The sequence below is a fragment of the Euprymna scolopes genome, chromosome 17, assembly GCF_053919585.1.
Source record: "Euprymna scolopes isolate OS-2025 chromosome 17, ASM5391958v1, whole genome shotgun sequence".
Lineage (NCBI taxonomy): Eukaryota > Metazoa > Mollusca > Cephalopoda > Sepiida > Sepiolidae > Euprymna > Euprymna scolopes.
The window spans coordinates 67,672,845-67,688,252 of record NC_136498.1 but is presented as its reverse complement, the minus strand read 5'-3'; the positions used below and the strand labels follow the sequence as shown (position 1 = coordinate 67,688,252).

Here is a 15,408-nt window from a genome sequence, read left to right as displayed (position 1 = left end):
GTAAAATCTATATGTTTATTTATCCTGTAATAAAATAAACCTTTTATAATATCAGCTCTGTCTAGTTTTGAGCATTATTTAAAGTGTATTTATTAAGTATTATAATATATATTATATATATTTCAAAGTGTATTTATTAAGTATTATAATATATGTTATATATATTTCGAGAAAATTATATATCGATAAAAAAAATAACTTCTAATAATTATGTGATCTATATACAAATTGTCTCCCTTGAATATATATATATATGTATATATATATATATTTATTTCAATAAAAAAATTGTGATCTATATATGAATTGTCTCCCTTGAATATGTATATATATATATATACTAGACCACCCGTGACCCGTTGGGTCAGTACGTTATATTAGCTATGGAATTCACTTGTGGCATAAAGAAAATAGTTTTTTTTTACATAACAGAAGCATTTCTATGAAAGTATATTAAAATGAAAAAAGAATATAGATAGATTTCTATGAGTCGTTCTGTTTATTATAATTGTTATTTTTTTTTAAATTATAGTTACTGAATTATAAGTGGTTGGTCATACTTATAGGTAAATATGCACTGAACAGGTATCATAATCCTTATTATAGTTAAATTCAAATTTTGATATATCATCTTTTAAATGAAATTGTTAGTTGAAAGTACAGAATAATAAAAAAAACACTCTCCACATGTTAATAATGGCTTTTTAAATAGAAAATGAAAATAAAATGTAACTTTTTTCATTTAATTTAAGCAAACATTCAGTACCCATTGTGTAAAATATTTAATTTGTATGTTAATAATAAGGTCAATAAAATTAAGACAATTCTTTTCTATTTACATTTTTTGTACAATTAATTTTTTTTAAAGAAAACTTTTGTTATCCTTTTGCTTAATTGAGACTTCTTATCAGGTTCTAACTCTCTTATATCCAGATTAATTATATTAATCAATTTATTTTATTGAATATGTATCGCTGAAAAGCACGGGTGCTTAAGCACTTATTGTACAGAAAATAAATATTGTATTCATATGCTAATAATAAGGTCACTAAAACTAAGACAATACTTTTCTATTTACAACATTTTTTGTACAATTTGAGTGTTTTAAAAAAACTTTTATGTTTTCCTTTCGCTTAACTATCCAGTTTTACATCGCTCCCTTTTTCTCTCTCTCACACATACACGTAACTATTTCTCGCGTACGTAACGAAAACAGAGGGAGTAGGAGTGTTGAAATCTATGAGAGTGAAAGTGAGAGGTGTTTTCTTTCACCGCCGCTGCTTCTATTAATAATGAGTGTTGTTTTTTAAAAGGGAGAAGTTTTTTTGAAACTGCGACAGACTTTACGAAGTTGAATGTTTTTAGCCGTTAAAAAAAACCAAAAAAACTACGGTTGATTTTATAAAATTATTTATTTATAATGACATGAATTAAAGATTTCTCGCGTACGTAACGAAAACAGAGGGAGTAGGAGTGTTGAAATCTATTAGAGGGAAAGTGAGAGGTGTTTTCTTTCACCGCCGCTGCTTCTATTAATAATGAGTGTTGTTTTTCTTGTTTGTTTACTTTTGTTTTTTTAAAAGGGAGAAGTTTTTTTGAAACTGCGACAGACTTTACGAAGTTGAATGTTTTTAGCCGTTAAAAAAAAACAAAAAAACTACGGTTGATTTTATAAAATTATTTATTTATAATGACATGAATTAAAGATTTCTCGCGTACGTAACGAAAACAGAGGGAGTAGGAGTGTTGAAATCTATTAGAGGGAAAGTGAGAGGTGTTTTCTTTCACCGCCGCTGCTTCTATTAATAATGAGTGTTGTTTTTCTTGTTTGTTTACTTTTGTTTTTTTAAGGGAGAAGTTTTTTTGAAACTGCGACAGACTTTACGAAGTTGAATGTTTTTAGCCGTTAAAAAAAACCAAAAAAACTACGGTTGATTTTATAAAATTATTTATTTATAATGACATGAATTAAAGATTTCTCGCGTACGTAACGAAAACAGAGGGAGTAGGAGTGTTGAAATCTATTAGAGGGAAAGTGAGAGGTGTTTTCTTTCACCGCCGCTGCTTCTATTAATGAGTGTTGTTTTTCTTGTTTGTTTACTTTTGTTTTTTTAAAAGGGAGAAGTTTTTTTGAAACTGCGACAGACTTTACGAAGTTGAATGTTTTTAGCCGTTAAAAAAAAACAAAAAACTATTTGATCAAATTAAATGAAATTGTTTGTATTAAAAGCGATATAAAAATTCCGGAATTGGAATAACGGATTGAAGACGTTGCTATTTACGCATGCGCAACCGGATGTTGAAAACCGGAAATCTGATTGCAAACATACAAGATCCATAGATTTTTAGTATTATATAGATTTTTGTGAAAAAGAGTATGGAGCCATGTCTTCTCCTGCCAACCATGGATACAATAGTAGAATAGATCAAACTATGTTTCTGAATTTTTGAGATATGGATTGGTTATTCGTATTATTTGGATTCTTTGGACTACTGTTCTCATCTTGAGTGTCATTTTCACAACTTTTCAGATGATGTAACCTCTGAACTTCTTTAGGTATATCATATTCAACTTGGGAATTTGGATAGAAATTTTGAATGGAACGCTTTATTTACTTCATGGGGGTAGCATGTTTTCGTTCCATAACCCATAATTAGATAGAGGTCCTAAGTAATTAGCAATTACATGGGCGACTGAAAAATACAATTGCGAATTACTTACTACCTCAATCCAGTTATGGCTGATGGAATGAGAGCATACTATCCATGTAAAGTAAATAAAGGGTTCCATTCGAAATTATGTTCAAATTCCCGAGTTTGACAGAAACATTCTCGAGTTTAACAAGATACACCTGAGGAAGGTCAGAAGTTACATCAACTAAAATGTTGTGAAAATGACACTTAAGATGCGTTTGCTCAAACCATATAAAAATCTGTTCACCAAGATTGCTGCACAAATTGTTACCTTCCTTCAAGGAAAGTTTACTGCTGCAGCCGACATGATGTTGCTGCCACCTTTATGGCATCAATTCCAAGTTTGAAAAACAGAATTTAAACGGTCAAAATGTCTTTTTTAGCTGTGGATGGAGCATCCTACCGGATGCCAGACATTTGCTCACTACCTCATATAATCCAACTGAGAGATGTTTTTTTTTTTTTTAAGATTCTAACCATTCCTTTAAGTGCAATTGTTTGCATCTCTCTTGCACTTGATTCACCAAGTATGTTTGACAGGTAGTTTTTGATATTCTTTTTCATAAGTCCGGGTGCTCCTATAATTACTGGAATGACTGATATTTTCCTAAGATTCCGGTTTCTTTTCATGACGTACATAAGACCTTGGTATTTCATTATCTTTTTAAATGTCAGGGCTGCATTCGAATGATATTAGTCTAACTACATTAACAGAAATGAGAAATGATAAAGATCTCAAATTTTGTGGCTCAGTCAGCTCAAAGACTTGTTAAGTGGGAGTAGCTATCTCTTCTGATTCCTTTGTGCTAGCTATAATGATTCTGTTCCTGTTTTAGCATCATATCATCCATTCTTGATGCTGCCTGATGAGCCATGGCAACCGTGACATGAATACGTAAGCATATCAAGTTTTAAATCTGCTAGATGCTTATTCATCATTTTCTCGGAATAAAATTGCTATGTTACAAATTGTAATGAATGAATGAACTGTTTGATGTTGCTTGCATATGACGTGAGTGTTATCTTGCAGAAGTAGAAACAGTAATTAGTGAATTACAACTAGATAGACAAAACACTGCAGTCTCTAAATAAGTTTACTAGCACAATGACCTGATTGTACATCCGTTTCCATTCTGTATTGTTATTCATATTTTTTTGTACCTCTATTAATTAGTATTATCTTTCTAAATTTTTTCTCTAAATTATTACATATTTTACAGATCTTAATCCAACAGAAATTTAGTTTGTAATCAAGTTATTATTCAACCTTTTTGATGTAACTAGCAGGGCTACCTAGCATAGCCCGATACAAAAGTGACCTATTTTTATTAAAACTTCCCTCTACTTCTGTTGCTTTTACCTTTCTTTCCCCAACAGTCCATTTCCATATAGCTGAACATAGACAGACACACACACACAATTTCTTTATATAATAAATTCCTTGAGTAATGAGTTTGAGTTGGCATTTTCTTTCGAAATTAGTATATAATAATGCTAAAAAAAAACGATCCTCTCTGACAAAACCTGGCTCAGTTACCTTCAGAGATTGAATACTTTTTCTAAATTATTCATCTACAACAACATTGATCAAGAATACAGTAGAACCCCAGGATACGGTGGCCCTAGGATACAGTTTTTTCAGGTTACGATGTGGAATACAATGTTTTTCTAACTTCTGGTTACAGTATTTGCCAGTATTACAGCGTTATTTATAATGTTATTTGATTATATACATGTGTATTATATACTGTACTGTATTTTATTACTAACTGCTAATTCTGTATCCTGGGGTTCTACTGTATACCAATTTTGTGAGTGTTTGTTTTGTAGCTTTTGACTTTTAGCTGGACATACAAATGCACATACAATTGCTTTTTATATAGAAGATTATACTTAAACTATTTCATATTTTATGGCAGATTGGTGTAATGAAATAAAAGGAAATGTTTGTGGCAATTATTAATAAAGGCTTTTTTAGTATCAAACTTCAATGTAAACTGACTTGAAATATAAATGAATTAAAATTTATTTATATTTAAAAACAAAGGAAAAATATTATTCCTTTTTGATTTTGTAGATAAGGAATTATGTTTTCATCCCATTTAGACGTTTGGAAGTATTATTTAAATTTTAGTTGATTTTGAAAAATGGCACTTGAAAAAGGTCTGAAATGTCTATGTGACATCTGAAAAATGGCACTTGAAAAAGGTCTGAAATGTCTATGTGACATCTGAAAAATGGCACTTGAAAAAGGTCTGAAATGTCTATGTGACATCTAAAAAATGGCACTTGAAAAAGGTCTGAAATGTCTATGTGACATCTGAAAAATGGCACTTGAAAAAGGTCTGAAATGTCTATGTGACATCTGAAAAATGGCACTTGAAAAAGGTCTGAAATGTCTATGTGACATCTGAAAAATGGCACTTGAAAAAGGTCTGAAATGTCTATGTGACATCTGAAAAATGGCACTTGAAAAAGGTCTGAAATGTCTATGTGACATCTGAAAAATGGCACTTGAAAAAGGTCTGAAATGTCTATGTGACATCTGAAAAATGGCACTTGAAAAAGGTCTGAAATGTCTATGTGACATCTGAAAAATGGCACTTGAAAAAGGTCTGAAATGTCTATGTGACATCTGAAAAATGGCACTTGAAAAAGGTCTGAAATGTCTATGTGACATCTGAAAAATGGCACTTGAAAAAGGTCTGAAATGTCTATGTGACATCTGAAAAATGGCACTTGAAAAAGGTCTGAAGTGTCTATATGACATCTGAAATATCTATGTGACAACCAAGATGAGGATAATAATTTGAACTAGTAAATCTTTTTTTATTTTTTTTGTTTTCTATTAACTTTAAGATATTTTTAACAGTAGGAGTTTTGTAAGATTTTAGTTATTTATTTTTAAACATTAACATTAAAACTTGTCAATTTATCTGTACAATTTATCAAAAATAACCTGGGTGCCCGGTGTTTAGAGGTGTGTGTTGAGCAAAAAAAAAAAAAAAAAAAAAAAAAAAAGTGGTAGCAGGCAGGCTCGAACCCGTACTGTGAAGGAAGCAAAGAATGTGAAAAAAAAAACAAAAAACCTGACATCTTAGCTGTTACGCCCATCGCCAAACTAGAAGTGATATAGATTTAAATTAAGGCTAGACAATCGAAAAGAGGAATGACTTTCGAAATTATCAGCATAAAGTGCCCAATTGAGGGTGAAGGAATTAATGTTTTTAGCCAATTTTTCGATATTTGTCATCTGAAGGGTTGAGCTTCAAAATGATACTGATCTTGTGAAAATCAGTTGCCTCTGTCGAAAGTTTTAGGCAGATATACATACATAAATACATTTAAACAGACAAATGAGATTATTCATTTTCATTGACACTAGAGAATTTCACTTTAATTCTTGTTAAACTTTTTTGGACATTTTTTTGTTGTAAAATATTTCTTTTACTTTAAGCATTTATCTTTTTACTTATCCCTCCCCCCCTCCCTAAACTAAGCACATTTTTGTTTTTTTAACTTGATGAATAAAGATTTTCCACTTACCTGAACAGATTGTCTAATATCATGACTAAAAGCACCAATAAGATTTTTGATACTGTCATCCTTATATGTAACAGGTGGTCCTGCTTGAAAATGAGATGACTTGTCAGAAGGCAAAAGCAAATTGTATGGTCCACTCGCATTTGTTGTGCTTTCCTCAGAGCTACTTTCACTGGAGCTGTCATCATTCGAGTCTCTATCGGTTGATTTATCTTTAAATAAATAAATTTTTAACATTATTTTCAAAAATATCTTATGATCACCTTTATCTATTTAATGTAATATCAGAAAGTTTCAAAGACATGACTAAAGGTACTTTAATTTCATACCATGGATTTAATGGATTGTTCAGCATTGGTCCAAATGGATAGGTTCATAAGATATACAAGAACAAATATTCTTGAGTGTTCATTTAATCTAGATCTTCAGCAATTAAAATGCTATTTCAAACTGAAGCATCGTAATAACTGATCTAATAACTGATATTGTAAGCAAATAATATTGTAAGTACTTTCAGTGTTTATGCAATATGATGAGATTGCCAATAAATGCATTTTAGGTAAAAACATTATGTACTTACTTGTCATGTCGAAATTAGTATAAAAAATTCCAAAAATCATGAAAAATGATTGAGTAGAAAAATAATTACAAGTGAAAATAAAATTTATCGAATTATAAAGCTTTATTGTATTTGATAATATTGACGACTTCTTAAAAGCCAGGGGAGGTAACTGCAGTCTATGATTTTGTCATAATTGTAATCTGCCATTTCAAAATAAAAAATGGTGGACCACTAATGTTTGTTTTTTGTTTTTTTTGTAAAAAATAATTCTAGCAGATCTTTTATTTGACTATTTTTTTTTTGTAATTTCTGTAATTTTTACTTACCATAACATAAGTACATGTTTTTACCCAAAATGCGTTTTTTTTAATCATATTATACTGCACAAGTACCATACTTTCTTAGATAATGTAAGTACTTATTTTTATTTTTAAGTGTTATTGTTTTAGTAGTACATAATCATTTGAATCATCTCATGTTAAATATAACAATTATTGTAAAAAAATTATTTCATATAAACTTTTGGTGTTATTTCATACATAGCTGGAGGTAAGTGCAGCTGTGCTTTAAAAACTAGTTGTTGCATTTTGTTTATATGTACACATAATATTTTGCGTTATGTCAAACTGTAGTTCGGAATATTGATACACCAGTATTGATGTGCGCACTGAAAGTCTAATTTTCACCCAGGCATTTCTCATTATTATTATTACAAAAGGAATATTGTTATAAAAAATAAATTGTACAGATTGATATAGAAAGCACCATGAAATTTCCATATGGTTCTGCTAACTGATACATTAATTATCTTAAAGATACATTCAACAATAACTGTCAACTGTGGAAACCTTGTTTCCTGATGCTGATTTGCTTTGATTTGAGGGTCTAATTCTGTTCAATCTATATATATAAAAGCGAAAATGTATGTGTGTATGTATGTACGCTTTTCCTCGATGTCCACGAAAGGCTTCGTTCAGAGAAGCGCTTGCTCGGTTCACAACTTCTTAAAACTGTTTATATCATCTATAAATTGTAATATCTCAGAGTTATCCACAGAGCTCGCCTGTCTATTTAATTTTATTGACTTTCAAACGTTAATTATTCCACATTTCCCGCATCGGCACGCGTTACATTCGGTTTTCAGTATAAAAAAAAGCGAAACTCGACTCTAATAACAGGCCGAAAGCCAGTTGTCTCAAGAGAGCTAAATAACGTTTGTTCAATGTCGACTTCATCATATCAGACTGTAGCTTTCATTTCGCTCCTCCTAATAAACAGGGAGCAGGATTTTTTTTTTTACTATTTTCCAACTGCGCGTCGTCAACGCTTCGGGTTTTTTTCACATACCCCGAAAAACACCCGGGAAACGCTGGGTACCCCTCGCTAGTATTATTAATAAAATGGAAAGAGTTTGTTTGAAGCATAGCTGGTAAATAAATGTGGAAGAGTATAAGAAGGCAGGGAACCAGGTGTTAAAATGATATGATGTATGGAAAAAAAAAAAGGACAAACGAAAGGGTTTTGTAGACCTTGTTTTTTATATCTTCATATATCCATGTATTTTTAAAGTTGTAGGCCGACCGGCATTGCCCGGTCATAAAATATGCTTAAATATGATATTTTGATTAATGCAGATTGCGTATTTATTATATTATATTGGACCCAATATATAGTAATGATTTAAAAAGTTAAAAAACAATAACTTGTGCACCATCACTGAGAATTGAAACCAAAACATTTAGCTTATGATTTACTTTTTCCTTTGACGTTATTGCTTGAGCTTTGAAGACATGTTTGCTGCAAGGCTAAAAATTAAAACATGAACCAATAGCTATTACATTATGCATGCATATTCTACCTTTACCTGGCAAATTCCATTTTTTTAATTTTCACACTTTTGCACTAATTTCCCCCCCCTGGCTAAAACTCAAATATAAAGTTTCACATAGGTTTGAATACCCTATATATCAAGTTTCATATCGGTAGACCAAAAACTGACAGAGGAGTTTGGTAGGCAAAATTATTTAAACAAATGCAAATATAAATATTTAGAAAAAGGTTTGTTTACTATAGCCTTTTATGCAAATATTATGCAAGTATAAATCATCTAGAATATCTGCATGAATATAATTACATGTAATAGTTAACTAAAGATGATTATCCTATAAGAAGACCAAAAAAAAAAAAAACTAATTGAGAATTAAAAAAATGAATTTTTAAAAGAATATGCAAATTAGTTAGATCTTTTGCAGATGAATGCAATTCCATGACCCATATATAACAAAGTTGTATTTTCTTTTTAAATATATAGAAAAAATGGTTTTTAATATGAATATCAATAGCCCCCCCCCCCAATTTTTTTAGGAGTATAGATATCAATCACAAATACAAAACAGTAAAATAGATTTACTGTTTGAGATACCCAGGATAGTAGAAGTCTTTGATACCTACATATTTCCATTTTTATAATATTTTTCATTTCTTTTATTTTTTTTAAACAACATTTCTTTTGGTCTCTTTCTTTCTGAAAAAGAGATTTATTCTCGAAATATCAAAGACTTCTACCATCTCGGTTATCTCAAACAGTAAATCTATTTTACTGTTTTGTATTTGTGATTGATATGGAAAATAAATGGATATATGAAGATATAAAAAGCAAGCTCTACAAGACTCTCTTCCATTTGTCCATCATATCATTTTAACACCCGGTCCCCTGCATTGCTATAACCTTCCTATACTTTTCCACATTTAAGTATTATTAAGTTCTATATTGCAATAAAACAATTACACCTACCCACTTTGGGAATCACCGTCACTGCAACATAAATTTATTTTAGGATTTTCTCATAGATGCAATATACCAATAAATAATGAACCAAATAATTGATATTTTAAAACCAATTGTCTTTACATACATTGATATCCTATATAGATTACAACTGCTTAAACTCCTTAAAATTATTTGTTAAACTCTTTCTTTTAATATATTTGTTATCAATAATAGTAATAATAATTAAAAAAAAAAAAAAAAAACTCAAGATAAATCAAGATTTCTCTCTTACCTGAGGCAGGAGACGGGCACAGGTTGACATCCTAAAATGAAACATTATATTTGCTATTTATACAATTATTTCAGCATAAAATAGAGAATATATGCATAATAATAAGTTTTAATTAAATACCAACATATTTAATCAATTATTGTAATTATATTCTGTAAAGATTGTTACTCCATATTGACCATATTATATTTGGCTAGACAGGTTTTTGTAAAACATTGATATGACATTTATGATCTGGAAAATTAAACATTTTTTAAAAATTTTTAAGCAAAAGAAAGGGTGGGTGAGTGGGGTTGAATTATTAAAAGGACCTAAACCTGTGAAGCTAATATATCCAAGCTTCTCTTAGTACAACCATCGCTCCATACCATCAGAACCAACAATGAAAATAATATCGTTCAGAAAATGCTGGAAGACTAAAAAAAGTAGATGCTGGTAGCCTATGGTCATTGTTATCTATCAGCATATAAATGGCAATAACAACAACCAAACACAAAATGTGACAACAGAAATAATAATAATAATAACAACAATGACAATAACTATATTAATCTAGCCTTTCTCATTAATTGTCTATTCCTCTCTTTCATAGAAAAATTCAACAAATAGTTGATGTAGTTTTAAACAAATGAAACATTTTAGGAAAAAGTGAAGCTTCACACATATACATAAATAATGATTTCTATTTTTACCATTTGTCTGGAGGTAGAATAACCGTGCATGTAGAACTGAAGAAGAAGACGATGATGACAATAATAATAATAAGCAGCCGGATACAAGTTTGCAAACACAGAATAAAGAATAAACCACTCCATGTATATGGATGAACTGAGGTTATTTGTAAAAAGTAAAATGGAACTGGAAAAGCTGATAAATACACCCATATTAGAATGGAAAAGTGTGCACTACTAGGGATGAAAATAGGAAAACTAGAGGCATTAGAGGGCATTAAACTGCTCAACCAAGAGGAGATGAGAGCACTTTGTGAACATGATATCTACAAATATTTAAGTGCTCTGCAAGCAGACACCATCAAACCTACTGAAATGAAAGAGAAGAGTGTAAAAGAGGACCTGAGAAACACAAGGAAACTCTTAGAAACAAAACTATATGGTATAAATCTAAGTAAAGTAATAAACACCTGGACAGTATCACTAACTAATAAGATACTCTGGACTATTCATAAGAAGAACATAAGGTTCTTGATCAGAAGACGAGGAATCTAATGAGCATGCATAATGTATTACACCTGAAAGATGATACTGACAAACTATGTGAAAATGAACAAAGGGAGAAGAGGACTGATAAGTGTAGAAGATTGTGTTGAAGACACACACAAGATTTGGAAAGTACTTGGAACTCAGAAAGATTGATCACCGCAGCAAGAGACATTGTCAAAATGAATAGTGCATGAAATGGTGAAAGCAAAAACAAAAAGACAAGAAAAGTGGAAAGAAAGCACTACATAGATGATTCATTAGAATAACAAGAGAATTATGAAAACACCTGAACATGGCTAAGAAAATGAACAGAGAAACGGAATCTCTACTAACAGCTCCACAGAACAACAATTAGAATTAACCACATTAAAGCAAAAATAGATAAAACATAGGAAAAGAGTAAATGTAGACTGTGGACAAAGACAAAACAGTAAATCACATAAGAGAATACAGCACACTAATCTAAAAAGAATACAAGGACAAACACGACTATGTAAGAAAAGCAACACACTAGGAACTCTGCAAATATCCGCACTTGGAACATGTGGAGAAATGGTACAAGCACAAACTGGAAACCAGAAAAATCACAAAATCCTTTGGGACATGGAGGTACAAACAGATAAACTCATCTAAGCAAAGAAACTGGATGTCAATAATTACCTAGAAAAGAAACAGCCAAATTGTAAGTTTTGTCATCCTAGCAGACCACAGGGTGAAGATCAAAAAGATGGAAAGAACTTGGAAAAAAGACTAGGAGAAATCAGAATCAAGAGAAAGACTGAGACTATGCAATAGGTGGTAATGCTAAAAACAGTTGAAATCTTAAAGAAAATCTTTGAATGTGGAAACTAATCCACAAGAGCTACAAATGCTTATTGGCCTTATGAAAATCACAAAATAAAACAAAAAGATAAAAAGGAAAACTGAAATCCCTAAATTATAAGTAAATACCCCCCTCCCTAAAAAATGATGGTGTTGGCATCAACTAGCACCACACCAAATAGTCATGAAGGGTTAAGGAGGATAGAAAGATTAAGAAGGGAAAGCACTAACCAGACCTCCACTGGATAACTGCAAAGAGGACTGAAACCTTGCGGAGGCTTGTCGCCACCCAAATTCCAGTGAAGATCAATAGTTACTACTAGTAGCTGTCGCAATAATACAAATTCATTTGCAAAGATTATTGAAAGAGACAGAGACTACTGGACATCTGGGGAGACTTGTTATCACCCAGACTCCAGGGAACACCATCGGTCTTTGATGATGGCTTGTGTGAGAACTATTATTTATACAAATAATAAATTTATTCGGCTAGGCTCTCTCTCTCTCTCTCTCTCTCTCTCTCATATATATATATATATATATATATAGATATATATATATATATTATAAATAATTATTTTATTATTTTTTTTATATACCTACAAATAATAGTGTTTCATTCTTTCACAATCATCAGTGCAGGAAGTGACAATTGCTGCTGGTTGAAAGATTCAAACCCCACAACAAAGCCATCTTTCGCTCTGCTAGAGAGAACCTAAACCGCCATGTAATGAAGCCACCTTTGGATCTGTTAGCAAGGACCGAAACTGTCTCGGAATTAAGGGAAATTTTAACATTAATAAAGCTTAATGTTAATTCAGACAATCTATAGTGATCAAACGAAAGGAAATTATCATCTCACAACAAAGCCAGCTGACCAACTTTTCTATCTTCCAGATAGTGCTCAACATATATATATATATATATATATATATATATATATATTTAGTAACGTGATTGATAATTTAAAATTCAGATTAAAATTAAAAATTTGTTTTATAACAAGGAACACAACAAAGTCAATAAATTATTGACTTTGTTGTGTTCCTTCTTATGAAACAGATTTTTAATTTTAAATTATCAATCATATTACTAAATATTAAAGTAGCTCTAGGATATTTGCCTATCAAGCTTATATATCTGCATTACAACGAGCACTGTTCTTTTCTTGTATTTTAATTAAATTAGTAATTTTACTATCACATTAAAATACACTCTGCTCTTTAGACTACTGTTCTAACCCCCTTTAAATTTATATATATATATACTAGCTGTACCCGGCCACGCGTTGCTGTGGCTCAGTTTGTTAAAATGGAACACATGTGAAAGTAGAGAAAAGTTTGATTCTTTTTTTCAAGAGAATGTACAAATTATTTTTTTTTTTAACAGATGTTAAGAAAATAAACAGAAAAATACTTCCATCATTAATTATGCAAAAAAATAAATAAAATGCTGATTTAGTGTTTCAATATGCTTATAAATTACGATAAAACTTGCTGAGTATGCACTGTTTTACGGTTGCTGTAAAAATGGAACGGAAACTTAAATTTCGCTTCGTTTTAATCTTTCTTAATTTTTTTAATTGTGCCCCACCGCAAACGAATATAATCAAAACAGTAACATTCAACAATTGTACCTTATGTATATAAAACACAAAATATTTATAAAAAAAATTTTTTTTAAAAAAAAAGTTAATAACGAAAGGGAAATAATCCCATTTTTAAACGAAAAAGTCAGTTTACCTAACTTACTGTATTAATGCTATTTTTTTTAAGCAAGAAAAAAAAAAGGTAAATATCCAGATACGCTACTACAGAACACCGACCACTCTAATTTATTTTTTTATAGGTAATTGAGGTCGCTGACAACGAATCTGATAGTCAAACTTGGGGCAATTTACCGTTTGCATAGCATTTACCCCTGAACCCACAAACTTCTTTCCACCATTTTTCAGCTTCCGTTTATGCTACGCGTATGCACGCTGTAGCATAAACGACGGCTTCACCAAGCAAACTACGTTGGGGGGGGAGGGGATTTTTTTTTTCCAGGACATAGAATTTTCGAATTTTCAAAAATACATTATAGCGCTTTTTGGGCGGAAAATTTAAAATTAGCTGAAAAAGAAATAAAATAAGAAAAGGAAAGCACACCAAGTTGGAGTGGGGGGGGGGGGAGGGGTAATTTATCTTTTTTTTTTTTTTTTTTTTTTTTTTTACCGGGAACATTGAATTTTCAAATTTTCCGTAAGTAACGCACCGACATTTACCAATTAGAACACCATTTAATATTTTCCGAAGATTTTACTTTGTACATTGGGGGCGCGAGCAGGGGGGGGGGAGATGTTGGGGCGCGCGCGCGCCCCAACATCACCCCCTCCCCCAAACAAATTAGAGTGGTCGGTGTTCTGTAGTAGCATATCTGGATATTTACCCAAAAAAAAATATTTAGGTTTGGCTATAAATTCCTAAACTCATTTCACCCTAAATAATTTAGGTGACTGAAATAGGAATCTAATTGAATCTTTAATTTCCTGAATAGTATGCTAGAATTCATTTTTCTTCGAGTTATATCGAATACATTAACACAAACTTTAGGGGCTTTTTTTTGTAATGTTACTGTAAAAATTATTTTTTATTGTTACAAATTACGATGCTTTAAAAAAAGCAAAAATAAATTCTTGTGTTTTTTATTTACTACTGAAAACCATAACTTTAGTAAAGGTATTTTTTGTTTAAACAAAATAAAACATTTTCACTAAGAGTTAAGTAAAAATAATTAGTTCATTATATTCTGCGATCATTATTTGAAAAATACTGCAATTTTTATTAAAATTCGTTAATTTCCTGATTTTTGGTGAATTTTTAAGTAAAGAGACGAGTCAAAATGTGTATACACTTTGAGCGTCGACATTCATTTTGCGACCACGTGTGGTTAATTTAAATTAAAGTTCAATCACATGGTTACATTATCAATAATCATGTAATTAAACCCATTTAAAATTTACCGATATTGTAAACACATTCTGTTTACATTAAGCCTGTGGTGTTTTTTTAGTGATGCAATGTTGTCAACTGAGATTTAAAAAAAAACCACGAGATCAGGAGAAAGAAATGTCCAGAAAATCGCTAGATTTTTAACTTATCGTCTGAAATTTTCAAAAATCGCTAATCCCCCCCCAAAAAAAAACTCCATAATGTTCCGTGTTTTCTCACTATGGGTTTGTATTACTGTACACATAGATTCGAAAAAGTTGTCAAAAAACAAATATATAACAAATAAATGTTATCAAAGGCAAGATAAGTTACTTTTCTACCTAACTGGATATATTTTTCGTGTTTTTATTCAATGTAACATGTTTATTCAGCTCGAAAACCATACAGTGTTTACCGATGTATTGGAACATTCAAGATGGAGTCTGATTCTCTCTTTAACACGGTAAGTTTTGGAAAAGATGTTATAAATAAAAAACCGGATAAAATACTATTAAAAACTCGCTCAATACATG

At 30.8% G+C, this 15,408-nt stretch overlaps 1 protein-coding gene across 1 annotated transcript in view; it reads right to left on the bottom strand.

Annotated features, from left to right (window-relative positions):
* Window positions 1–15,408, bottom strand: part of LOC145296767 (uncharacterized) — a 242,404-nt gene that overhangs the window by 22,476 nt on the left and 204,520 nt on the right. The window contains exons 32-33 of the mRNA XM_080142821.1: window positions 9,862–9,892; window positions 6,241–6,449 (exon numbers count right to left, since the gene is read on the bottom strand). Of these exons, the coding sequence (XP_079998947.1) occupies window positions 6,241–6,449; window positions 9,862–9,892 (240 nt within the window). The remainder of the gene's footprint in view (window positions 1–6,240; window positions 6,450–9,861; window positions 9,893–15,408) is intronic.